The sequence below is a fragment of the Myodes glareolus genome, chromosome 18, assembly GCF_982192425.1.
Source record: "Myodes glareolus chromosome 18, mMyoGla1.1, whole genome shotgun sequence".
Lineage (NCBI taxonomy): Eukaryota > Metazoa > Chordata > Mammalia > Rodentia > Cricetidae > Myodes > Myodes glareolus.
This window is the reverse complement of record NC_142043.1, coordinates 65245904-65272970: the sequence shown is the minus strand read 5'-3', so window position 1 is coordinate 65272970 and position 27067 is coordinate 65245904. Positions and strand designations below refer to the sequence as shown.

At 54.3% G+C, this 27067-nt stretch overlaps 1 protein-coding gene across 2 annotated transcripts in view; it reads right to left on the bottom strand.

Annotated features, from left to right (window-relative positions):
• Mdga1 (MAM domain containing glycosylphosphatidylinositol anchor 1) overlaps positions 1–18497 on the bottom strand; it is a 58742-nt gene extending 40245 nt beyond the window's left edge. Inside the window, exon 1 of one of the 2 annotated variants that reach the window (XM_048451271.3) lies at positions 17597–18497. In XM_048451271.3, the coding sequence (XP_048307228.3) occupies positions 17597–17663 (67 nt within the window). In that variant the 5' untranslated portion in view covers positions 17664–18497. The remainder of the gene's footprint in view (positions 1–17596) is intronic. The other variant, XM_048451270.3, reaches the window with a different exon arrangement.
• Between the last annotated feature and the right edge of the window lie 8570 nt (positions 18498–27067).

Genomic DNA, 27067 nt, shown 5'->3' with positions numbered 1-27067 from the left:
CTGTTTACCGCTATGTAAAAATGTATCGACAGGTATGGGCAGAGAGCTCGGATGAACGGTTAATGTTTGATGGGCACAGGGGCCGGCTGCTTCCTGTGAAGTTGTTTAAGTGGCTGATAATAACAATAACAACACTGAAAGCAAAATCAATCATGCAGCCCGGGAGCTGGCAGGGCCCCAACTCCTAGGATGGAAGAAAGAGGGGAAAAGAAGGGAGGATGCAGGCCTGGGGATGCCTTTGCCCTATCCCAGGTTGATGTGAGTCCCCAGTGGAGCCCCCACTCTTGGGATGCTCTGAGCCAGCTCCAGGAAGGAACCATAGCTAGGCTTCCGGAGCCTCCCTGAGATTGTCTACATGCAGCGTCACCGGTATGTTCCTGCAGGCCAGGATGTCACCCTGGCCCCATGGGTGGGTTCACATCAAGGTTACACTGACTCTCACACCACTGCAGCCCCTGGCCTCTGGAGTCAGCACCCCCACAAGCAGGACACAGTCTCTGGGTGACCACTGTCCATCAGGAAGCTGGGAGTCATCTGAGACCCCGTCTTCTCCCTCATCCCACACACAACCCGGAGCTTGCCTCCTGTCTGCCACCCTGTTCTCGGTCCCTACCACCAGTTCCTACCTGGATGGTTAAAGCGGCCTCCTGACAGATCTGCCCAGCCTCATCCCTCACCCCCTAGCTTGCACCACAGCAGCAGAAGCGATCTTTAGCAACGCCCTCTTTTCCTCTGCTCGCCCCATTCCTGATTTACTCAAACTGGACCAATACTTTCAACAACCGGCTGGAGTAGTTGCTTTCCTCCCAGCTGTGACCAAACACCTGATGAGGAACGCTTTATTCTGGTTCACTGTCCATTTCGGTGGGGGCGTCATGGCAGTGGGAGTGTGAGGCAGCTGGTCACGTGACGCCCACAGTCAGAGCAGAGAGAGGTGCATACTTTTCCCTTTTCATTCGCTCTGGGTTCCAGCCCCTGTTAGTCCCGCATCTTCAGGCAGGCGCTTCCCTCCTCGGGTAAACCTTTCTGGAAAGATCTTCACTGACACACCCAAGAGGCGTCTCTCCTAGGTGATGCTCAAGATCAGCCTCCCTGCATGCCCTGCCCTGCCCTCTGCTCCCTCTTTCCCTCTCACCTCACGTTCTACTGCCCTTCTCCTGAGCCCAGCCACACCTCTTACCTCACAACCTCTGATGCTCTTGCTCAGTGCTCTGCTGGGGTAGGCACCCCCAACTCTCCAGAGCTCTCTCCAGCACCTACTTCCAAGACGCTTCCCTGGGCACCCCACATACAGTCCTATCCCTGCTCCGACTTTGTGAGATTTTTTTTATATATAAAGCTCACCAGCGGCTGGGGCGATGACTCAGAATCTGAGAGTGTTTGATGATCTTGCAGAGGACCCAAGTTCAGTTCCCAGCACCCACATCAGGTGGCTCACGACTGCCCAGAACTCGAGTTCCAAGGCATCTGACACCCTCTCCTGGCTTCCACGGATACCTACGTACAACTCACACACACACACACACACACACACACACACACACACACACACACACACGATATTTTAAAGAAAAATAAAGTCCACCCAAACCCAGCCGTTTTTTGTTGTTCTGTCTCTGTATCCCTTCAAAGCAAACATTGCTGGGGAAGGAACAGATGTTGAATATCTAAAAGGACATGCCATCTTTTTTCAAGAGTCAGTTCAAAAACCTCAGAGCCTGGGAATGCAGTCTCTTTAGCATCCAGTGTATTTGTAAATCAGGAGATGCAATACCTGCTCTTTCTTTAAGCATGTTCTTATTAGTTGTTGTTGGGTTTTTTTTCCTCCTTCCATTACTAAAACGTTCTCTTCCTTTTTTTTTTTTTTTTTTTTTTTTTTTTTTTTTTTGGCTGTAAATGGCACAAACCGTGGGATCTGATTATAATGCTACGCTTTGAAACCATCTGTAAATGGCTGGGTGGGCGAGGGGCGAAGGCTTTTGCCCCTGAGAGCGGAGGGTTCCGCAGGGGAAGACTGTAGATAGGACATGGGAGGGGATAGCTTTCAGGAAGAAAGGGCAAAGTGTGGCATTTACGCATTTACGGTGACACAGAGGTGGCCGGTGGGTCTGGGCAAGGCGGAAGAACGGGAATGCCGAGAATGCCGAGAATGCCGTGGGTTGTGTTTGGACGGGAGGATTGCAGCCAGAAGAACCCTCCCACCTTTCTTCCTTCTGGGGCCACAGCCTCAACCTCATCCTCTCCCTCCTTAATACCGTGTCACCTGCACACCAAGCAAGCTATGCCACTCCTCTGGTGGCATTATGTGTGACTGTGGCTGCTTTCTGTGCTCTGTCTCAACATCTGCCATTAACCTCCCTGGACCAGGTACTGGGCTGAGGACAGTTTAGTACACATCGATTCTCCTCATAGGTGGGGAAACAGAGGCACGGGGAACTAAAAATCCTACCCAAGTTTTCACACGACTCAGGCAGGTCTGGAACCCAGGATCCATTCCAGAAGGTTCTGCAGTTTCCCTTCAGCCCCCACTGTCCCCCCCCATTGCCCCCACCCCCAGCCAGAGAGACATCCTCCACCCGCTGTGGTATATTTAGTTACATGATGCTGAAATTAGACCCTGGTGGTGTCACCTGAGCCTGACAAGTCATGTGCAACAGCTGACCTCAGAGCTGTGAGCCGCTGACACCTCAGTGTGAAGCTCTTCTCCTGCCATGCCCTCCCCGCCCTCCCCAGGGCTCTGAAGGAGGGAAGTAAGCAGCGAAGGAGGGAGGGGGCCTCCATGCCTGTGGGGCCACTTGGTCAACTCTTTCCAGATGCCTTCTCTCTGGTTGCTATGGCACCACTCCTCAGAGGCCTGGGTCGGATGGGGACCCGTGCATGGAGTCCTTGGAGAGGGGCTGCAGTGGGCCCATTCCCGGGGCTTCAGTCATCAGGGTCTCCTCACTCAGAAAAAAGATGGGGCTGTGGGGGCTGTGAAAGGGACCAGGCAGATGGCTGAGGGGGCAAGGCATACACAAGAGCAAAAGGAACGACAGGGAGAAACCGAGGTAGTTAGGGGAAAGCTCTGGCCCGGCGACCAGAAAACAGTAGGCAATTAACAAACGTTGGGGGAGGGAGGCCTTTTTCTCTCTTGGGGTCGGTTCTCAGATAGCCCAGCTGGCCTTGAGCTTGCTATGGAGCCAAGACGAACTGATCTGAATCTCCTGCAGACCTCCCAAGTGGTGATGTCACAGGCATGCCCACACACCCAGTCTGTGCCGTCGGGTAGCTAAACAGCAACTCAAGCAGGTTAGGCAAGCACTGCACCAACTACCTACATCTCCAGCCCTGGAGGCTTGAAAGAGATTCCCTGACTAGGCCACCAGCTCTGACCAGGCCCAAAGTTGGAACCTGAGTCAGGAAGTTAGGTGCAGAGGAACCCTAAGGTGATGGGTCCTCTTCGAGGCATGGCTGTCCCCAACCAGTTGGCCATGGAGCTTGAGAAGACAGCCCCCCTCCTCCCCGTCCTCTATTGTCTACTGCTGGGCACATCTGGGGGCACTGTGGTCTTGCACCAGCCCAGCCTCCTTCCTGGCAAGGGTGTCCTGGGTGAGCGCACGCCTGACACAGGGCCCAGTGTCTGGGAATGAGACTCTGGCGGGTGGCTTTGTGTTTTGTGAGAACCAAACCCACAACCAAGCCCGGCAGCTAAGCAAAGCTTGCCGGGAACGCTGGCAGGCCTCCCTCCCAGCTCCAGACAGAGCCCCCCCACCCAGGAACTACGGGTGGCACCAGCTGCCACCCTGGCTGGCACAGGAGACCCAGTGGACAAGGCCTGGGTCCAGCTCTGGCCTCCCAGCCTGACCCTCTTCTCCCTGGAATAAATTGGAATAGAAATGAGAGGGAATCGCTCTCCTCTGTTTGAACAAATTGCTATGGATCCCTCCCTGTCTCAGGTCAGGGCTCACGATGGGGGATATTTTCACTTGCCGACTGCTAATAGACTCAGGAGAAGCTGCTGGATCGATTGTGGCCGGGAAAATTAGCCATGAGCTCCGGGCCAGCCTTGGCCTGCCCCTGCCCCCCACTCCAGGCCTCTTGGTGGGGAGGAGAGGGGGCCTGCGCCCAGCAAGGACCAAAGCCAGGAATAGACAGATTGAACCCGGGGTGCTGGGGCTGAGCCTGGTGGCTGCCAGGAACCACAGTCTACTGGAGGGCTCAGAATCCCTGTGGAGGTCCCCAGGGCACACCCAGGGCACAGATACATTCTTCTGTGTGCGGCACCAGTATGCGTGCTTGCACCTACTCATGCATGCCCGCCAGACTTCCATGTGCCTGAGAGACAGATCAGAGGTGCCGGTGTGAGGCAGCAAGGCTGTCAGGGTCCACGATGAAAAACACTTGCCAACCTCATGTTCGTCTCCAACAGAATGGGGAAGGGAGATGGCCACTCCTGTCCTGGCTCCCAGCGAGCTCTCCACCTGCTCCCTCAGCTCCCCCAAAGTGAAAGGAAGGAAGTGAGCCACACCCACACAGGGATGTTCCAGATTAGGAGACCCAGGAGCCAGAACCTCTTGGCCCCACCATGAGGCTAGTGCCAGGGACCACATAGTCTGGAGAAGCTAAGGGAAGGGAAGGTGGAGCTTGCTGTCACCTCTGAACATTCCAGGAGTGAGGTGGTTTGAAAAGTCACTCACCTGCTGGCTATCCTGCCGTGTCAAACATGCACACGCACATGCGCTCATACATGTACACACGCACTCTAACAAGCACATGCATGCTCACACACACACACACACACATACACACATCTCAGGCCGTGTTAGCCCAGGTCCCTCTGAGGACACAGAGAAAGGCCGCTGACTTACACTGGTCACCAGTTTCTGCTTCTGAGGGATAGAGTTAATAGCTCACCTCTCAGCCGTCAACCGCTAACCTCTGTGCATTTGAGCTGGGTCTAGTCCTTTCTGTCACCCAGCAGGTGATCACTAAATGCTAAATTCATCTATCTCAGGTCCCAGTTGTAAGCACCCCAAAAGTCCAGAGGTGTTCCTCTGTGGTCCCTGAAAGACTTCATTTGTTCAGGGCTGCAGGGCAGCAACCTCAAGGGCATGGACAGAAAGAATTCTGCATACCTCAAAACTCTGCCAATAGGGGAAGTTGCTGGGCCCAGCCACTTCAACCTTGACTTGGAATTCTTCAGAGCAAGTATCCACTCACAGTATTGCCCAAAGTACCCTGGAGAGCCCTGCTTGTCCTCACTACTCCCCTACCCTGTCCCCTTCAGGGACAAGCCCTGCCCCCACCTTCTGGAAGGGTCCAGGCAGTAGTTCTCAACTTGACCCCTTTGGGCTAACAGCGCTCTCACAGGAGAGGCCTAGGGCCATCTGCAGATCAGATATTTACATTACAGATTCCTAACAGCAGCAAAGGTTCAGTTATGAAGTAGTAATGAAATTAACTTTATGGCTGGGGTCACCACAACACGAGGAACTGTGGTAAAGGGTCGCAGCATCAGGAAGGGTGAGAACCACTGGCCTAGGGGAAACCCACACACGGCGACTTAGTGAGCAGCTTGTTCCGGAGAGAGGCTTGAGCCTAAGGCCCTGCGGCTCTGCAAATCAGGCTGGTTCCATCTACAAAGGAAGATGGGGTGGAACCTGCTGTCAGCCGCCCCCCACCCCGTGTTCCTCTAGCCTTCTCAGTAGCCAGTGGCCATCCATCTAGCTCCTAGCTGCTAGCACCCACTGTTTTGTGGCCACTACAGCCCATGTTCCTATGTGCCTAGGGGGCTCAGAGGGCAGAGTGAACAACTCCCACCATCCCAGAACAGCTTGGCCAATGGAAACAGGAGTGGGTGTGTCCCCCACCCCAGGAGCAGAGAGCCAGAGCTCTTCAGAAGGGCACAGGGCAACTGGTTTAATCAGGTTCAAGGGGGAGGGAGTCTCTCGTTTTCCTAGCTTACTTCTCTGCTTCCCAACCCAGGCCACCTAAAACCACAGGTCCAAGGGAGTTTTGATGCACTGATCTATGGTGTATGTGGAAGGTCCACTCTCCACCCCCACCCCACGTCATGTCCCGGTTGTCGCCCTCCACCCCAAAGCACCATGACCTCTGCCCAAAAACTCTCTCCCTCATCCCAAACAATGTCCCTGGATACCCCCATACCTAAACCCACCTACCCATTAGTCCTGAGCCTCAGGACCTGGGTTGTATTGCAGCTTCCGGGCCTTCTCTGCTAGAGGTGGCACTGTCCCCTGCTCTTGTCGGAAGTGTGACAAGACCGAAAGGGGCTGAGAGCAAGGCCCACACAGGGTCACTGCCTCCCTGACACTTCATGCAGGGCCCTGGCACCCAACCCTCAAGCATCTCCTCCTGTCTGGAGGCCACTGAGGCTGTGGGGGATTTAGGAATGCGGCTCTAATGGGGTGGGGAGGGACAGGAGCTTATCAACACCACAGTGATGTGCCTAAGGTGAGGTGGGACACTGACAGGGATTTGACTTTGGAGTCCCTGTACGTGCACATGATGGCTTCAGCCTGGGCACATGATGGCTGTGTGGCCTTCACAAACCACTTGCCTTCCCTGATCTTAAGTCTCTTCCTACGCGGAATCTCAGAGATCCCAATGGGCTGGGTCACATGAGACCAGAGTGGGGTGGCCGAGTCCTGCCTGCCACACCCTCTGGTGCTTCTACAGCTGCCTTGTGGGGAACCAGGCCTCACTGGGGCAGGAAGCTAACCCGACCTTCCCCAAGTTCCCCTGCGTTTTAATGGAGCATTAAAACCAGACCCAAGGGACCAGGCCACTGGAATTCAGTTCCTTCCCGTTCTGCCCTCCCGGGATTTCACTCAGAGGGCGAGAAAGAAGCCTCCAGTGTAGGAGAGAAGAGGCTCAGGGCCAGGGATTGATTCAAATTCAGCACGGCAGACTCGACTCCAAGTCTCCGATGTCAGGCTATGCTCCAGTAAGTTGATATAAAGTCAGACAGTGAGAACTTCCCCAGATGAAGAGCCAAAAGAAAGACACAGCAAATTGTAGTGAGACCTCCTGATCTCACAAGAGAGTGCGCTCCCCCAGAAAACGAACTTCCCATCCCATAGTCGTCAGTGTCTGAAAGCGGGAGGCTGCTGCTCCCCAGACCAGAGTCCAGGCTGAAAGGAGACACCTGCTCTTGGAGATAGACTTCCTGGAGAGCTTCCCAGCCAGAGGAGAGGACTGTGAGGAGAGGGCTGAGAGGGATCAGAGCCACAGGCAGGCAGGAGACCAGGCAAGACTCTCACAGGAATGTCTGGGTGACTCCAGGCAAGTCACATGCCCACTCTGGTCTTGGTCTTCTCCAAGGCCCTCACCCCACCTGAGCAAAGTTGACAGAGTAGGTAGAAGAGGACCCGGTGTGGCGGCTCACAGCATTCAAACCTCCTCAGTCAGGAAGCAGCAGGTGGGGGAAAGACACTGGTTCAATGGGTGAGGTACTTGCTGCCCAGCTCGAGGGACTTGCCTGACACTGAATCTCTGAGAGCCCCATCTGGGTCACAGGAGACCACAGGGGGCGCTTGAGTCCTGCCCTGCCACACTCTGTTGGGATTCCTCTGCACTGCTTGAAAAAACCAGGCTTGGGTGGGAAAGAGGGTTCACTGGTTAGGAGTACCGACTGCCCTAACAGAGGACCCAAGTTCAGTTCCCAACACCCACATCAGGCAACTCACAACCACCTGTAACTCCAGCTCCAGGACATGTGATACCCCTATTCCAGCTTCCAAAGGCACCTGTACTTGTGTGTATACACACACAGACACATAGTTAGAAAATTAAATCTTTTTAAAAGAAAAAGATAAAGCCGGATATGCCTGTGATCACAGTTCTGGGGAGGCAGAGACGTGCAGGTCATCAGGGCTTGCTGGCCAGTCAATTTAGCCAGGCAGTGTGCCCCTGGTCCAAATGAGACCCTGTCTCAAAAGTTAAGGTGGAGGGCAGCTGAGGACACCTAAAATCAGCCTCTTATCTCCAATGCACACGAACCCCACAACGGGACAGATAGCTGACTAAGAGGAGACTCACGCCTAGCCTGTCACCTGTCCACCTCCAGTCCTGTTTTTTTTTTTCCTTTGGAATTTTAGGTTTTATTATATTTGTGTTTGTGTGTGTGTACACTCATCTCAAGGCGAGCTTCCCAGAGTCCATTCTCTCATTCCATCACATGGGACCTGCAGATTGCACTAAAGTCCATAGGGCTTGGTGGCAAGGGCCTTTACCTGATGAGCCATCTCGTTGACCCCATGTGTGGCGTGTCTATCTGTGGAACTCCTGTACTTCTGTGGGCAAAAATGTGCCCACCTTAGCCTCCCTTACAGTTAAAATGGCCAAGGAGCTCAAGGCTGCACAATGTAAACAGAGGCTACCCAAGGGCTTCTGGGAAATCTTACAGGAAGGTGGTTGGGCCAAAATGTCCGATGTGCTGATTTAACTGCTTGATGCAGCGTGGGCACAGGGAACTGTTGAAGAGTCCTGGGTCATCTTATGTGCAGCCAAATCTGAGGACTACTGCTGAAGCAGGGCCCCAAGGGAGAGGAGCCTGGAGAAGCCTGTACCCGAGGAGCCAGAGACGGACGCCTCAGTGCCTCATCAGGTGCCTCACAGCCAGACGGGGTCCCTGGAGGGCTGGAGGGCTCCTCACGCTGCTTCAAGAATCAACCCAGCCAGGCGGTGGTGGCACACGCAGTTAATCCCAGCAGAGGCAGAGGCAGGCCGATCTCTCTGAGTTCAAGGCCAGTCTGGTCTACAAGAGCTAGATCCAGGATAGGCACCAAAGCTACAGAGAAGCCCTGCCTCGAAAACACCAAAAACAAACAAACAAAAACCAACCCCCTGACCCTAAGAAAAACTAAGAAACAAACCAGCCAGGTAGCTCAAATACCCTTGGGGTAGTATAGGCAGACATGAAGTTTGGCACTAGGTAACTTTGAGTTTGAATCCTGGATCTACCAATTGTAGGACTTTAGTATGCCACTCAGCCTGACCTTGGTTTGTCACTCAGCCTGACCCTCAACCTTTGCACTTGGAAAATGAGGGTTTGGGGGGGATCCTTAGGGATATCCAACACCCATCAACCTTTCGGTCCTTAGCTGGTTTAGGATGAGGAGGCCCTGTGGTTAAAAGGAGGAATAAAAAGCTATCCCGAGCCCCTGGCTGAGCCTTCTGTGAGAATCTTGCAAGCAGAAAGGCTCCAGCTGGTGGCTTCAGGGATAATAAGTGACCTGCATTGAAGTCCCCAGGACCCAGCAGAGCTTGGCTGAAACTCAGCTTGGGCAGTGGCCTGGAAGCCTAGACAATGCCCTGGAGACATCCCAAGGTGAAAAAGCAGTTTAGCCTTGCTTATTCTGACATGTCTACACCCTCTGTCAGCACAGATCCAGCTAGACTCTGAGTCAAAGCACCAATTTCAGGACTCCCAGCCACAGCTTCCATCCGCGGAGCTCCTGCAGCGGAGGGTCCAGGCAGAGTGAGGTCTGCACTGTGGATAAGCTCCTGGATGGCTTTAATATGCCACCTCATGGCTTCCAAACCACCAGATAATCCTAGCATCTTGGCTGGCTCTGGGACTGGAAGGGAACCAAAGAGAGCTTGGGATAGCCTCTCCCAAGCCACATGGTCACCCATTCCAAAGTCCCAACTTCTACCAGAAACAGACAAGCAGGGCTCAGGTTAGAGCCACAGCCACTTCAGGCCTCTGAGGCCTTCCTAGTCTCTCAAACGTGCAGCCGCTGCTTCGACACCGCCCCATGCAGCGCACAGTGACTTTGCTGTCTGCTGCCTCCGCTCTGCTCCCGCAAGTCCCTGTAGTTCACCTCAGAGCTGGCAAAATACTGACATCATGTTGAGGCTTTCCTGTGACCCCAGCCCCTTCCAGACAGGGAAACTGAGGCTCCCCTTAAAGAGAGCGTATTGCCCTTGCTATGCCAAGAACAACCCATGTCCCACCAGAGTCTCTGTCACTGTCATGAGGGCTCTGCTAGAAACACAGCCTGAATCTGCATTTTCCCCAAGAGCCTTTCTGGAAGAGCTGAGGAGCTCCCCTCCCTCAGTGGACCCTGAGGCACCTCCTCTTCTCCCTTACACAGCACCCCTAGTCCCACCCGCAACTATGTCCCTGGCTTCCAGGTCCCCGTCTCTTCTCAAGCCACCTCTGACATTCCCTCCCTAATGACATCTGCTTTGTCTCCCTCTCTCCTCTCTTTAGATATGGGACCCTGGACTCAGCCCAGTGCCCCCACAGACACATACCTTCCTTGGAGAAGTCCACATTGTCTTGTGGACATAAACCAAGGTGCATTGTAACCTTTTCTGAGTTGCGTTCTCACACCAGCCTCCCTGCCACACAGCCTATGAATAAAGTCGACCTTAAAACCACACTCAATGGCCGGGCCGTGGTGGCACAAGCCTTTAACCCTAACACTCGGGAGGCAGAGGCAGGTGGATCTCTGTGAGCTCGAGGCCAGCCTACAAGAGCTAGTTCCAGGACAGGCTCCAAAGCTACAGGAAAACCCTGTCTCTTAAAACAAAACCAAACAAACAACAACAACAACAACAAAAATGCAGCTCAGTTGGTAGAATCCTTGCCTCGCTTGCACGAAGCCCCGAGTTCAGTCCCCAGCATATATTCGGCGTGATGGGATACGGTTGTAACTCCTGTACTCTCAGCCCTGGGATGGTGAAGGTAAGAAAAGCAAAAGTTCAAGGTCATTCTTGGCTACACAGCCAGCCTGTCTCAAAATAAAACCTCCAGTCATTAAGCTATTTGTCTAGGTCTTTGTTTGCCTGTCTGCCCTGACAGAAGGCTGGCCCAGGACAGCGCCTTCTCAGCCTTCATTCTGGGGCAGGAGCAAGCAGCAGTTCAGAAGCCCAGGCCCTAACCCTCTCCACTCTCCTGCCCCAAATCTGTCTAATCAACAGCTTTTTATTCTGCCTCTTCCCACTGTGAGCCCGTTCCCCAACTGCCAACTGCAGGCCATTGTCAGCTCTTGTCCCCATGGGATCTCTTTCCCGGCCCGGCTCTGGATTTCAGGATGGAGTTCTGCAGTCTCTAAACTCACCAGCTTCGCCTCCTTCAAGGGACTCTGTGAGAAAACTGACCACTGTGCTCCTTAAATGCTCAAAACCCAATCCCCCTGAGACTCAGAAGTCCTTACACAGCCCTCAATACATCTGTCCTCACCCACGGTCATACCCCATCTGCAGTGTCTCCGTTCAGTCTCTTCCCCACAGTGGACTCTTCTAACAAGCCAGGTCCATCCTTACGTCAGGGCCATGGCACCGCCTAGTCCCCTGCCTGGCTACTTCACGTAGATATCCATGAGCTCTCTGCCTCGGGGGGCACCTCCACAGGGAAGTCCCCAACCCCAGCCACTGTGCATGAACTGGACCCACAGTCTCTCTACTCAGTCCCCCTGTCCGCATGACCCTCCTGTCAGTGAGAGGCAATCTCTTCATGCTCTCCTATCTGCGGGCGTCTCTCCCTCCACAGCCGTGTAAATCTTAGGAGAAACAAATGCTGACCCCCCCCCCCCATCCTGCTCCACAGTCAGTTTCTCCCGTCCCTTCTCCCAGCAGCTGAGGCCAACCTCACGCCAGCACTGCACCCTGCAAGAGCTCCAGAAACTCCCTCCACGCCGCCTCCTCAAAACAACTAAACACCACGGCTTCCCCAGCCCATCACTCCTCCGGCATGGCCTCCATCACGGGCTTTGCAGTCCTCATCTCTGGGTCCTATCCAGGGGCTGCGGAGTCCATCTCTCCAGGAGGCTTGCGGTAAGCTAGAGACAGCAATGCATATTCATGATCTCGGATACTATTATTCTTATTCCTTGGCATTTCCAGTCCTCGTAGCCTTGACTTCCTTTCAACCAATGCCTGACCAACACGGGTCTTCAGCTCTATGTGCCCTCTGCCAGGGACAGCCTCGCAGGCCTGGTTGTCGATGACCACGGCTCGTCCAATCTCTGTCCTCCACAAGCCCTAGGAGGTGACTTTTCCATCCTCCTGCGAGCCTCAAGTTGGCTTTGCCACGAGGGATTTATTGAATCTTTGTGGAACCATTTCCTCCTTCCCCTGACTCACCAGTTTTTCCAAGGGAAAGACTCGGTAGGCACCACAGAGAATCACCTCTCATTGGCCTTGATCTCCACCCAGAAGACTGTGCCACCCACGCTGGGCCCCCCCTTCTCACCAACAAAACAATGCCACACTAAGAAGGTCACCTATGTCCTTAGAACCTTGGTTCAATGGCGAAGATAAGCACCCTCATGGACTGCCTTCTCAGAATATCACTGGAAATAAAGACACAGCCAGACCAAAGACTTGGCAGGGCACGGGGTACCCCCATGTTTGTGAGAGACTCTCAACTTCACCAAGAATGTTCTCTGAACAGGGGTCACCCTGCTATATACTAAAAGATGTGGAGAGAACCATACCCAATGCATGGACACCGAATCTTACCTACTTTTTTAAATTTTTATTTTATGGTTTTTATGCACATTGATGCTTTGGCCATGGGTGCTGGGTCCCCTAGAACTGGAGCTACAGACAGGTGTGAACTGCCATATGGGTGGGAATTAACCCATACGGCTCTTAACCACTGAGCCGTATCTCCAGCCCCCAGCCCCTGAATCACACTTTCTTATACTTTCATGTATACTTTGATTGTTAGCTAGTCTTAGGAAAAAGGAAGAATCCATTGTTGAGAGAGAGAGAGAGAGAGAGAGAGAGAGAGAGAGAGAGAGAGATTCATTCCTCTGTGCTAAGCATGGCTCTTGCCCACCTCCTGCATCAGCTATTAAATGCCATGTGGGCCTTTAGTTTTGTGACAGTGGAAAAGGCGATGCTGGCCAGAGACCATACCTAGGTTTGCAAAGAGGCAATTGTGCAGAGGTGTCAGATCCCTCCCCACACACAGCCCCCTGGAGTCAGAGCCCCACAAGCTCCGCTGAGCCCCCTCAAAGTCTCAGCTGACCTAGAGAAGAATTGAGTTATCTTGGAAAGGTAGAAAGTGTGACTTTATCCATGGTTGGTGCCCTTAGATTCTGAGGCAGGTATGTGAGAGTTGGAGAGTCCCCTTCCACCTCAGGCTGGAGAGTCAGAACAAGCCCCCTTTACTGAGATAGGGCAAGGAGGCAAGCACTGGGAAGACACGATGTGGTGGCCAAGCCCGCCCCCTGCTGGCAATGTCTGGAAGAGCAGCACCAGCTTTACACCGCAGGGCCCAAAGGGATTGATTACATGCCCGACCTCTCTGACACACAGGCATCAGGGACCTACTCAGACTTGGGTGTCTGGGCAGGGAGAAAGTAAGGTGGAGCTCTTGCTAGACTGAGAAACTCGATTCCATCTCTAGTCTCCCAAACTTTCCTAGGTGGGGTACCTTCTGGTCCAATCTTCCTGAACCCAGTCACAGGAAGAGTCGTCAAGGTTGCTGTGGGTAACAAGTTGAGACCGAGGAATCCTCCATATCCTGACCTGGGCCTTACTACTCCCAGGACCCTCCGTGCCTCCTGGGCAACCAGGAGAAGCCAGCCCTGCTACCACGGCCTGATTTCCACTCCCACCCCGGTATTGATCTTCTACATCATTCATTGGCCGGGCCTTGGCGACTGTGATTAGCTCCCTCTCCCTCCCCACGGAGCTCCCCGCCCATCCCTCCGTGTTCCAGCAAAGCAAAGCTAATACGGGGCTCTAAATGAGGCTTTTCCACCCGGCCTCAGCAGCTCAGAGCCAGACCTGGCCAATTATATGTAGGCCTCTCGGACAGTCCCAGCCTGCCCCTCAAGGATGCTTATAATCCCTTCCAATCTAGCTTCTGGACCCCAGAACTTCACCCATGTATAATACCCGCATGCCCAGCCTGCAGGCTAGGAAGGAACGTCTGCCTGAAGCGGGTAGGTAGGGGGCAAACCAGGAAGAGCTCTATAGAATGACTCTGTGGGGGAGCCCCCAGGCAGGCTTGGGGGGTTGTCAAAGGCAGCACAGCTAAAATAGCCTGGATTTGTAGACACAAGACAATCTTTCCCTCGGGCAATGTCTATAACAGAGAAGGAAAAAGGAACGAAAGTAGGCGGGGCCTTCTTGGGGATTTAGGGGAACCTGAGCCTGCAGCTGACTCTGGATGCCTCCTGCCTCTTTGGGAAGGGCCATATACACAGCGCCACGTTCAGTGCAGGGCTGTGGGTCTCAGAGGGAAAAGTCCCAAGCACTCCCACCCACATCAACACTCAGAAGCCCCACCCTGGGAAACTCGCTTCCCGAAATCCCTTCCCCACACTCCCCCCGAGGAAGGGGGGCTGACTTGGTGATAATTCTGTGAGCGATGTTGCTCTTGTCAAATTATTCAACATCTGTCTTCATGTTCCCACAAAAATTAGCATAGGATAGTAGTTTCTGATGACACCTTTGGTGAAATATTTTGACTTCCCCCAGTACGTGGCAAACAACCTGTCTTAAGGAGAATGTCACTTCCCACTCCTGCATATTAAATAATCCAGGGGTTTGTTGTGGGTTTCTTTTTTTTTTTTTTTTTTTTTGTAAGGAGCTGAATCCTCCTCACTGCTCCTGCCTGGAAGTCTGCCTGCTTTAAGACAGGGGACAAGAAGCCAGGACAGAAGATGGAAAGCCTCTAACTCTGCCTTCAAAGAGCATGTCACCCCTCCTTCACCTACCTGTCTTTGTCACAGAACTAGACCTCTGGGGCCAGCCTCAGATACACACATACACACACACACACACACACACACACACACACACACTGGCCTGGCAGAAAATAGATTACAGGATCTACTCTGTAAACAACAAACTGGGCTAGAGATTGAGAATCAGGGGAAGGAGGAGGCCCCGCTCCAAATGGACCATCTGGTCCCACACACGGCCACTGTAGCATCTATGGCCCCAAAGAAGAGCAAAGCCACCTGGACAGACTGAGAGGGCCTTCCCAGTCCTGCTGCTGATGGCAGACTTTAGAGCTGGAGGGTGGACCCAGCAGGATGCAGGGCTTAGGGCTCTGAGCAGCTGTCTCCTACTAGGATGGACTGACCCTCGCCCACCCCAAAGGCCGCCATCCTGTCCCTCCTTCCTCTCTTGTCTTCACCCTCCTTATGAGACTACCCCTTCATCAGCAGCACAGGCCTGGGGCAGAATGACAGCAGCAGCTGAAGTCTATCCCCAGCACAAACTGACATACAGCCTCCCTCCTGGATGCTAGCGAAAGCCAGCACTTCAGTCTCTTCTCTTTTAGGATTGCAAGCCTAGGGCCTCATAGCTCTCTGAGCAGAAACCTTCAGCTAAAGCCCTCTGTCTTGGTGAGTGACAAGCTCTGGAGACACCTGAGAATTTCATGAAGTATTTTCAACCTGCAGCTCTTCATCCACTCAACAAGCTTCATCAGAGTTCCTACAGGACACCAGGTAGCATGCTAGGGCTGGATGCTGCGGTGCATGGCCAGGGAGGATGTCTCCATCCCTGTACACCACCACACTCACATTCATTTGCCTTATCTGTTTTGGGGTGCAGAGGAATGGGTGGAGCAGGACAAACCTTAGCTCTCCACCCTACTTCTTAGTTCAGTCCCAACCCTGTTGAGGTGTCACCCATGCTTGTAACATCACAGGGGACAGTGTCCCTCAGCTCCTCTTTCCCTTGCTTCCTATCCACCACCAAGAAGATTTTCCACACAGCATTCTCCCTGCAGCCCGGCCTTCCCAGGAGCCAAGCTCTCCAAGAGCAGGTGCAAAAGAACGCCGGCGAAGGGCCAAGGGTGGACCCAGTGGACTTACCCTGCTTTGATTTGTAACAATGGCAGCTGGGACCTGGGCATGTGAGAGCTGGGAGAAAATAAAGAAGAAGGGGACAGAGAAGGGGAGGCACAGAGGGTCTACAGAGACATGGCTCTTGTCCCCTAACCTCTGTCCTCATTGTTGGCATTCCTACCTAGTCCCAGAGAGGTTTCCTTACATTGGGCCGCCCAGGTGAGGGAAGACGGGAGAAACCCAAACTACACAGCCATGAGATGGGGTCATCAGACCAATCCAAGAGCTGGTAGTAGACAGAGATCTCAGGAGAGTGTATGAGCAAGTTGCAACAGCCTCTGTGGGGTACTCCCATAAAGATAGCTGTGGCTAAGCCATTGGTATCTTTGGTGATCCTGGAGAAAAAAGAACTCTGAGGCCGCTGGTATCTTCTTGTCCCAGAGAGAGGACCTATTTCACACCCTCTGCCCATACATACAACCCAGCCCCGCAGCATCCCTCCTCCTGCCTACTTTGTCTGGCCTATGCCAGAGGCCAGACAGTAAGAGACACACAAACTAATTAAGAAAAGGAGTTTGGCTGGAAGCCTGGGCTGGCCTCACCAGGGAATTAAGCCCAAGCCAGCTAGCTATTGGAGCCCAGGGGTGTATACTTTCCAGATACCCGCTTCCCAGGATGCTCCTTTCCTTTGCCAGGCACAGGCAGAGACACGGGACCTAAGGCTAGTAGTCGGGGACATGGGCTCTGCAACCCAAACAGTGCAGGTCCAACTCCCTCCACTCTCAAAGAGAATAATTATATTCTCGACCCCAGAGAAAGAGGGAGAATGTTGTCCACCCTGGTCACACATCATTAAAAAGTAACTACAAAGCCCACCCTGCGGTCAGGAGAAAGCAAAGTCAGAACCATAGGCTCTGGGGACCGACTCTCTGTGCTGCACGTCGGCAGGACGACCCTGGGTAGTACTGAGCCAAGGAGCCTTTGCTGAGAAAACCCCGCGGCATGAAGTGGAGAAAATGTGGTCAGAATACTCCTTGGCGCAACGGAGCGTGGCTTGGGGATGCGGGAGTGGACCTGCGTGGCGGGAGGCAGAGTTTAGACCCGTAGCTGGATGGGTGCAAGCGGTGTTTGCGTTTCCTGAGGACGGTGGCTGAATGTCTCTGTGTGTGCAAGCGGGCAGAAGGAAGCTGGGGCTGGGGTTCTGAGGTTGGGAACCAGGGACAGGAAGAGCTGACTCGGGAGAGGTCTCTGAAAAGGGATGCCCTGAACCCTGGGTTCAGCGCCAGGGTTAGGCGATGTCCATCATCGGCTCAGACTGTTACAAAGCTAGAAGAGGCGGCAGAGCCGTGGCTACTGCCGAGAATGCGAGTCAGCGGCCCGGCTGCGGTGCTGGCGAGCATCTAGCCGGCCAGCCGCACACAACTCCGGATCACGCATCGCTTGCTTCCACTCGGGAGGCTGAGCCAGGGGAGGAAAAAGAATCGGCGGAAATCGCTGCCCCAGTCCAGAGCTTAGGCTCTTCCCGGGTCTCCTGATCCCACTGGATTTTCCCAACACTTCCACATCACTCCAACCCCTGGCAAGATTTCGGAAAGTCGAGACCTCACCCCGGCACCCTCAGTTTCATGTCATATCCTAGGACCGGCTCCTGGGCTCGGAAGCAGACTACTAGGTCTCCTGGCGCCCGGGCGAGGGCGGGGACGCGGCCATCCACTCCAGAGTGCAAGCCTAGGGCTCCACCAAGGCCCGGCAGCGCGCACTTTGAGCAAGATCTTGTAAAGTTTCCGCGCGGCTCCGCCAGGGTGGAGCTGGACGCGGGCTCTTACCGTAGACTCCTTGTCCCCGACAGTGGAAGGGGATCAGCGCCAGAAGTAGAAGGCAGGTCACCTCCATCTTCACGGCCAGTGCTTCATCCCCGCGAGGCGGCGCAGCCTGAGAGGCAGCGGGGGGCGCATCCGCCGGGGCACCGTGATGCCCTCTGCTTTCCCTCCTTTTCCCTGAGACGCGACAGAGAGCGAGACGACCGACCGAGAGCAGGAGTCCGAGCAGGCGGCGACTGGCTCTGTCTTTTTCCCACAGGGCGGCTGCCCGGGTGGGGTCGCTGGGGGCGCTGGCCCAGACCCTGACGCCTCTGTGCACCAGGCGCCGCAGTCAGCTCCCTAAACCAGAAAGCTCGGCCACCTAGTAGCCTTGAGTCCCCAGGGCTGTCTGCCGAGGGTGCTGAGCGCAGGGGACCTCCCTGCTGCAGTGGCCGAGCTCCAATCCAACAGGCCACCGATGCCTGACAAACTTGTCGTTCCCCGCCCAGGGGACGCCCCACCGTGGAGCCAGGCCGGGAGGTTAATCCGCTGGCTCCAGTTCTGCAGTGGGTGCGGAGGGCTTGGCAGCCCGACCCAAGGAATCGGGGCTAGGCGCTCTTCTCGGAGGCAAGGTCTCCCCGGGTCCCGCTCCTGTTGAGCGCTGGAGCAGCGAGGACTGAATTCGGCCGCCGAGCGAGCGCTCCGGGTCCCCGGGTCCACGAAGTTGGCGGAGCCGCCGCCGAGGAATCCGGGGGAGGCGATCGCGTCCCAGTGCCCCCGCGGGATTCCGGAGAACGATTTCAAAGCAAGAGGGACCGCAGCCAGCAGGGGAAGGAGGAAAGTTTGAGTCCTTTGAAAATAATTCGCGCTCTTGCCGAGGCCCGGGCAGCAGCTCGGGAGCTACCAGCCGCCTCCTGTCTCCGCGGTCCGCTCCCGCCGTTTGGCCGCAGCCGTGGCGCTCCCGGGCTCCGCGATCTCGGGAGAGCGGGGCTGTGCCGCGCCCCAAGTTGGGCGTCCCCGCCCCCCTCCCGGAGGCCTGAGCCCGAGGGGGCCCCAGCGGGTGGGGCCGGGCCGGGCTCCCGGGCACGGCGGCCACTCGGGCTCCGGGGCCGCGGGAGCGCTCCGCTCGCTCGGCAACTTGGGCTTCGCTGTGCTGCTTTCTGGTCCCTCCGAGCTTTTCATTCCGCGCTTCCTCCACCTCCCCACCACCACCACCCCGCCTCCCTCTCTCCCTCCTCCCTCTTTCCCTCCTCCCATTTCCGCGATCGGTCTCTCGCTCTCCCACCCTTTGTCGCTCGCTCTCCTGTTTGATTCCCCTCCAGTTAAAAAAAGGAGCCAATTAAAGGCAGCCCAGCTCGCCCGGCCCAGCCTCTGTCCAATTTCCTTGCTTCCCCCAGGACCAATTAGAGAAAACAAAACAGGGCTGGGGGAAGCAGTCTCTCTCTCTCTCTCTCTCTCTCTCTCTCTCTCTCCTCTTTCTCTCCTCCCTCCCCATCCCTCTCTCTCGCTATCTCCGCCTCCCCCACCACCAGCCCCCTGGCAGAAAAATGTCAGAAAGCAGCAATGGATCCATCTATCCCGAGGACAGTAGCGGGAACGTGGGTTCGGCGCGGGCTCTGCAGCCGCGCACTCGCACACGCTCTCCGCCCGCCCTTGCACAGCCCAAGCTGGCAAGCCCGGGCCGGGTGCAAACGGTCGCCGCACGCTCGCGGGTCAGGCACTGGCGGCTCGTTGCGGAGACCCAAGCCTGCAGGGCACTGGACACTTAGGAATGTTTTGTACTTTAGAGAAGGCGAGACAGGAGCCTAGAATCGGAGAGAAAGGCCGAGATGTCTGTTTCTCCTAGACCAGTGTTGGCGCGAGAGCCGGTTGCCTGCTGTCGCTCTGCAGGGATGTTGGCTCGGTTTGGGAATCCCGCCACCTCCAACCACCACCCGCCCCTGGCAGAGCCCCGGCCCCTTTCCAAGCCGCCTCGGCCTCTCCCCGGTCGGCGCCGAGCCACTGCCAGAGCCGCTGAGTAGGAGGACGCGCTTGCTGCTCGCGTCCTAGCCCCGGCCCACAGGTTGCCAACAGGTTTGCCAGCAAGACCCCAGTGCCGCTCCACGGGGACACCAAGTGTCCCCTTCAGCCTGCTTCTCTGGCACTCTGCCTCCCCGTGGGACCTCAGGCGTGACCCAGTGCCCTAGGGGTACACGCCCTTTCCGCAGCCAAGCTGGGGCCTGAGTACAGCACTCGCGGTCTTCCCAACCCGGCCCTCCCCAAAGACGTAGTTCCTTCCAGACGCCCTTGGGGAGGGGCGTGGGCTGGGGAGCGAGGCGCGCGACCTCTCCGGAGCCTCCAATCGCATCCCCCAACTCGGGTCCTGCTAATCTCACCTGCTCCACCTGTCGCCGTTATTTATCTCAGCGTGAGCGCAGGGATTGTCCTAGAGCGGCCCGTGGGAGCGCGGACAGCCGCCGCAGCTAACAAGCTCGAGATTGGATCCTGTTCAGGATCTGCGATGGTGGATCCATGACTCCAGGCATCTGTCCAAACTCAAAGACCTGTTCACCCGAAGAGTTGAATCTCTTGCATGTAAATTCACGCATAAATTAAAAATATTAATAACAAACCCCTCCTTCTCCAAATCCATTTCCCACCGGGATCTTTCTCCTCTGGCCCTCATGGGCAGACCTGACCTGCTAAGGAGGAGCGTGAGGTGGTAGGTAGGGGGGGGGCGCCATCAGCCCACCCTTTCTCAACTTCCTTTTGATTCATCCAGGTTATCAACCCTTGTTTCTGCCTTCCTTCTGCTGTGGGGGTTCAAGGCTCAGTTAAGGGTGTCCAAGCCCAACTCAGCAACTGGAGATTTGTTAACTGAATGAATGAATGATGCCCATCACTAGCCAGATCCCGAAGCCCAAGGCAGCCTTCAAGTTACCGTCCTCCCTCCTCATAGCCTCCCGTTAACCCAAAGGAAAAAATGCATGATCTGCTCCATAGATATCCAATGTCTGCCCACCTACCTCTCCCACCCAGCCTGAAAGGGAAGTGGCACCAGCTGAGGGGGTGATGGTGAGTAGCTAGGTTTACTGTGGTGTTACCATTATTGGAAAGCTTCCAGAATCCCCCAGGAAGCTCCCAGGGAGTCATCCCGATGACTCAGGCTCTCCCTGGCTTTGCCTATTCTGGGAAGCTGTTGTCTTCTTTTCCAGTTAGACACCTCAACCCCAAACAGCATCAAATCGCTCCTCTTCGGCATAGCAGAGAGAGGACGGGGCTATTGTCTGAACACACCCTGGCCTACAGAAGAAAGAGGCCTTGTGAGGGAGGAGAGCTGGGGAGGAGCGGAGCAGAAGTCCAGAGCCTGGCAGGCTGGGATTGAACATTTGCTGTGCTAATCCACTTGTGAATACTTGCTGCGTGTAGTGTAAACACCTCGACAGCCTGTTCATATGTGCCTGTCAACTCAATCGTTTCCTCCCCCAGTGTTCCAGGCCTGCTGCCTGGGACAGAGCCCCAGAACTGACAACGGCAGACAATCTCAGAGAAAGCAAAAATGCCATCGGCCTTATGCTTCAGCCCTGATCTCTCTGGTCCTCACTTTCCCCCAGATGTCAGGTAGGTGGGACCCTGCCTAAGGGAGTGGTTGAGAGACTGGGTGCCCGCTGTAGGGCCAGAGGCTTTGCATTGCGCACCCGTCAGGCATGCGCCACAGAGCTGCTGAACTGTCAGGTGCTCCTGACTTAAGTAACCAGGCTAAATGGCCTTGCTTTTTCCTCCAGAGGTACCGGTGCTGCAGGCATGCAAGCCCAGAGGTGAGTAGCCACATTGTCATAAGAATCATCTCCAGAACAGCACTCTGAACCCCACATGGGGCTGCTGAGTATGGGGGCATGATATCTAGACCCTAAAGCCTTTGGGAACCCCTAAGTGGAACCATGGAACCCTGGGATCAGACTGTGGCAGGCTTCTTGGGACCCACCATCACTCCTCACTGAAGAAAGCCCTCCTTTCTTTGTCTCTGAGAAAGCACAGCACTTGGGCCCTAGCAAGGGCTCGGAACTAGCTAATGGCTAATTGAGTGCCCAAGACGGGCCAGGGAAGCAGGGTCCTTGGGCAGGGCTCATCCAGGGCAGCCAGCTGCAGGCTCTAATGACGTCACTGTTACTAGACAACTCTCCATCTCTCCCAGCCGCTTGCTCTCCTCCTGCGAGTCAGAGTCCAGAAGGGAAGAAAGGGAGAGTGGAGAGGGATCTGGCCTGGCCCCGATGGTGTCCTCTTCGCCTTGTGAGGCAGATTGCGTCTGAAAATCATACGGTGGCAGGTATTGATCGAATCGCACAGCAGGCTGCGTTCTGGTCAAGGGGAGGAGGCTGGCTGGGAGGGGGTGACGAACGGTGAGAGTTATGACCCCACTGAAAGACCAGTTTATTAATTCGAGCTCTAACAAATAGCCAATTAATGGTTCCAGCTGCTAATTAGTAAGCAGTTAACTTCTGTTATAAATTGTTCAGCTCAAGACTAAGGATAATGCAGTCTTTCCATGACACTCTTGGCAAGGGGAGCCTCCCAAATTTTGTCACCAAGGCTGTAGCCGCTGCCACTCCCTCTCTCCTCTATTCTCAAGCAGGACTTGCTGATAGGAGGCAGACTTCATATGGGCACACTTATCTTTGTGTGCACCATTCACTGGTCACCCTGGGCGCTGTAGACTCGATACAGAGACAGAATCCCTTCTGGGGCCAGTGAGAAGGTTTATCAGGTAAAGGTGCTTGTACCAATCCTGAAGACCCAAGTGCCATCCCAAGGACCCAGATGGTGAGCTGACTCCCAAAGCTGCCTTCGACCCACAGGCATGCCGTGGCAATACATGTGCTCACGCATGCACACATGCACCCACACACACACATAATCTCAGCACTCACATAAAAGATTTATTATTATTATTTATCTATTTTGGTTTTTCAAGACAGGGTTTCTCTGCACAGCCCTGCCTGGCTGACCTGGAACTCACTCTGTAGATCAGGTGGGCCTCAAACTCTCAGAGATCCTCTTGCCTTTGCAGTGTTGGGATTAAAGGCGTGCACCACCACCACCCAGCTTGTGATTTTAAAAAAAAAAAAAAGATAAAACACCTTCTTTATGGAGGTGTGAAGAGACACACAATAGCCATGCACATAAAGAAAATATCTAGTGTTTAGATACTAAGGGGAATTGTAAAAACTAGGGAGAGATTTAGGAAGTATGAGAGTCGGACAATACGAGAAAGAATCTAGACTCTGCCTAATCCTGGAGCCATGACACTAAAGAGTAGAGGGACTGAATCACGCAAATACCTGGCAGGTGAGGTAGTGAGGGCAAAGGCCCAGTGGTGTTGTGTTGCTATGGAAGCAGCTGAGTAGTCAAGGTAGTGGAATTGCTGAGGTCAAAGAGAGTTGGAGTAGTTTGAAGGAGAATATCTTCTAGAGGATCATGTATTTGAATAATTGGCTCCCAGTTGGTGGCACTGTTTGGGAAGGTTCAGAAGGTGGGGCCTCGCTGGAAGAGGGGGGCGTGTCAGTGGAGGTGGCCTTTGAATGACCATGCCTGCTTCCTGCTGCCTTCTGCCTGCTCCTGTGGCCAGCCACATGCTACCTGCTGCCTGATGTGATGCCTCTCTACCATGATAGAATCTTACCCCTCTGGAGTACAAGCTAGTAAGCAGTGTTCCTCCAGGGCTTCTGCTTCAGTCCCTGCCTCCAGTTTCCTGCCTTGAGTTCCTGCCCAGCTTCCTTCAATGACGACTATGACATGGAAGTGGAAGATGAAATAAACCTTTCTTTCCCAACTTGTTTTTGGTCATGGTGTTTTATCTCAGTTATATCTAGAAACCCTAAGATTTGAACTTGCCAGTGACTCCCACATAGACTATATTATTTTATCCTCACCTTCTTCTTGGGAGGGAAGACAAATGGTCTACCCATTTTACAGATGTGAACAAGGAGGCCACGGGTTACCACTGTGCCATGACTGCACCCTGCTTCACTGTGTGAGCTTCCTCTCTCTCTGGGTTCCAGAATTTCCTGCTCTATATCAACGTGACTGGGCCACCTTTTGAAATTCCTCTGAGCATCAAACTCTGAGGCCTGTGAGCTGTGACTGAAGCCTGGCTTCTAAAACACTGTTTCCTGTTGGAGAGTCACCTGGACTGTCCCAGCCTCCCTCTGCTCACATTCTTGTTGGAACAGGGGAGTTTCGTTTAACCTTTTTGAACCGATGACTCAGTAGATCAGAAATAATTTTGCTTTAACACCAGCTTTAAAAAAAATTGAAGGTGCTCTGAACAGGCACAAGGGACAGTGGGATACCAGGCTCTATGTTCCCACTGAGCGGGTCAGGGAAGACAACAACCGGCAGAAGAAATGAACAATTTAGTCAAGTTTCATACCTGTATCATAGTAGGCAGCCCAGCGTTTAGAAGAAAACCAGCAAGTGGAAGTCTGGGAGGCCCAGTCTGAGATGGGCAAAACCTGCCCTTAGGGAGCCCCATCTGAGGGAACACAGCCTGTCCACAGGGAGCCTGGGTCTGAGGGAAGAGGTACAGCCCTGGGCCCTGTCTCCTGCCTGAGAGGGGAGATGCAGAAATGGATACAAACACACAATTAAGGATGGACCCTAATAGTAGAGAAAGAAAGGTTCTGGTGACTGCTCTTTTTCTTTTCCTTTTTTTTTTTTTTCTTTTTTTTGGTTTTTCGAGACAGGGTTTCTCTGTGACTTTGGAGCCTGCCCTGGAACTAGCTCTGTAGACCAGACTGGCTAGGCTCAAACTCAGAGATCCGCCCGCCTCTGCCTCCTGAGTGCTGGGATTAAAGGCGTGCGCCACCACCGCCTGGCTGACTCTATGTTCTTAGTGTAAGATTGCTTCTTGCCCTCTGTCTGGCCAGCTGCAGCTTACCAGTTTTAGCACCTCAGGAAAGCAGCCTTTTGTGTTTTTCTCTCAATGCAAACGTCTCTCTAGGCTCCTGGGAACGGGGCCTGTTTGATGGTGAGTCTTTGACGCTGGCAGCTGGCAACACACACAGGGAAGAGAACCTGCTCTCTCCACAGTGCCAGGCTCCACTCAGGCAAGAAACCTCCAATAGCCTTTCCAGGGAAGCCATTTCAGCCTGAGGGACTGCCAGGTATCTGCAGATCAGCTCCTCCTGGAACCCCAGCTGCCACGCGGTCTTGGATGTCACCCATGTTCCAGGCTTTGAACAGGCATCAGTGTCGTGTCCTGCTCATGTGGGGGCCACTCACAGCACCCAGGGCGTGGTCAAACACACAGCAGTCACCTGTATGCTTGTGAGCCAAGCTGACCACACTGACCAGCAAAAACTGGCTTTGGATGAGGCCTGACTCACCCAATCGATAGTTGGATTGGGGCAAATGCAAATGCTCAGGTTCTCAGAAGAATCACATGCACCTTGGGGGATTTGATTCTTGGAGAAAGGAAGCAGCCGGGTGAGGGCCAGGTGGCCACAGGAAATAAGTCCCTCTATAAGCAGGTTGCAGACAATGTCCCCATGGCTTCCCGCTTCTGAGATGTGACTGGGCCAGAGGTCAGGCCAGGTACTCTTCCTACAAGAGTCTGCTGAGAGGGCCTGTCCTCTGGCGTCTGGGGCCCCAGTGGAAGTATCCTGTTCCGCTGAGCTGGCTTTTCTCGCGCTCTCAGCAGCCTCTGCCAGAAGCAAGATCAAATGTTCCCAGCTAGAAGAGATGGCCTAGGAAGGGGACCAGCAAAGCTGAGGTCATAGCCTGGGGGCTCAAGGTCAGGCCCTGAGTGCTCCTTGCTTTTTTCTGTTTAACCTTCTAACGAACTGTTTTATTTAATCACCTCACCACACACAACACACACACAACACATACACACACACACACACACACACACACACACACACGACTGCACCCTGGGTTCTCACTCACACTGGGCCAGCACACCCAGACCTTTTTTTCTTTATATCAAGACAGGATCTTACAAAGTGGTCCAGGCTAGCCTTGCACTATCTCTGTAGGCCAGGCAGGCCATGACTCAAGTTTGTGATCTGAGAATGGAGTTGGAGGACATGGAAACTTGCAGCAGATGTGGAGGAGCAGTTTGTATGCATGCACAGACGTGTGTACACACACACACACACACACACACACACACAGAGCAAGGGGGAAGACATCGCATTTCCTGCAGGGGGCGCCATTCACACAGATTCCACTGAACCAGAACTGTCCCTGGCCCACTAAGCACCCAGATTATGTGGCCACTCCCTCTGCTCCTATGTGACCCCAGGCTGGCATCACCATACCCAGGTCCTCATTTCCCCTTCCTCTCTCCAACCTACATCAACCCTAGGACATATGGGCCTGTACCTCTCCCCAAGCCCGACCCTGGCCATCCGGGCCTGTTCCCTGTCTCCACAGGATGTACTCTGATTGCTCTGAGTGTCCAGGGAGGGTTGGAAATGCCAGCGTCCTCTGCCACAGGCCCAGCAGTTCAGAAAGCCCAGAGTCCAGGGCATCCGCTGTCCTTTTGATTAACAAGTCTCATTGTTTGGCTCTTATGGGACCTCCAGAGACTACCGGCGGGGGCCTGCAGCATCAGGATGCAGGCATGGAGGATGGGAAGGGACCAACCTCTCAATCCTTTGAGGATAATCCAGCCTGTTTATTACATGCCCTTTCTATTTCCCTACTCAGGGCCTTCTGGGGAGGGGAGGCTGTGGTTTCAAATTTCACAGCCTAGACTAAAAACCGCTTACCTTCACAGACCCCCTTCCTCAGCTCTTTGGGAGATGAGGACACGGATGAACAGAAAGTTGTAGACACATCCCCAGTGCCACACAGATAGTTGTCACACAGCAAAGCTGGCATTCACACCGGAGACTATCGAATGCCTTTTCTTTCTTTCACTTTTTTAAATGTTTATTTATTCCTTTATGTGCGTGTTTTGCCTGTGTGTATGTAAGCACGCTGCATGCATGACTGGCGATGATGAGGCCAAAAGAAGACATTTGAACCTCTGGAGCTGGAGTTACAGAATGTTGTGAGCCCCTGGGAACTGAACCGAGGGCTTCCGAAGAGTAGCCAGGGCTCTCAGCCGCCCGAGCCATCTCTTCAGCCTACAATCTTTAAAAAGAAGAAAGGACAGTGAGGAGCTGGAGGTGGAAGAGGAGGAGGAGGAGGAGGAGAGCAGCAGAAGGAGCAGCTTTAAAGTCATATGGCAGACTGAATGTCAAAGCCCCGCCACTTGTTCTTCCGCCACCACCAAGGTTGGATGGCACCGGGACAGTTATTAAAGGACACTTCTATATGGCGCTCCTCACAAATGCTGTGCGGTATAGATTGAGGCACGGAGGGTGTGAGGTCGCGTCTTTAGGGTCACCATACAGTTTGTTGGCAGGGTTGGTACCTGTCACCTGCCCCATGCTCCACCTCTCTGCAAATTAAGATGTGAGTATGGACGGGCGAGGGACTGTGTGTGCGGGTTTCTCATTTGTTTACTGC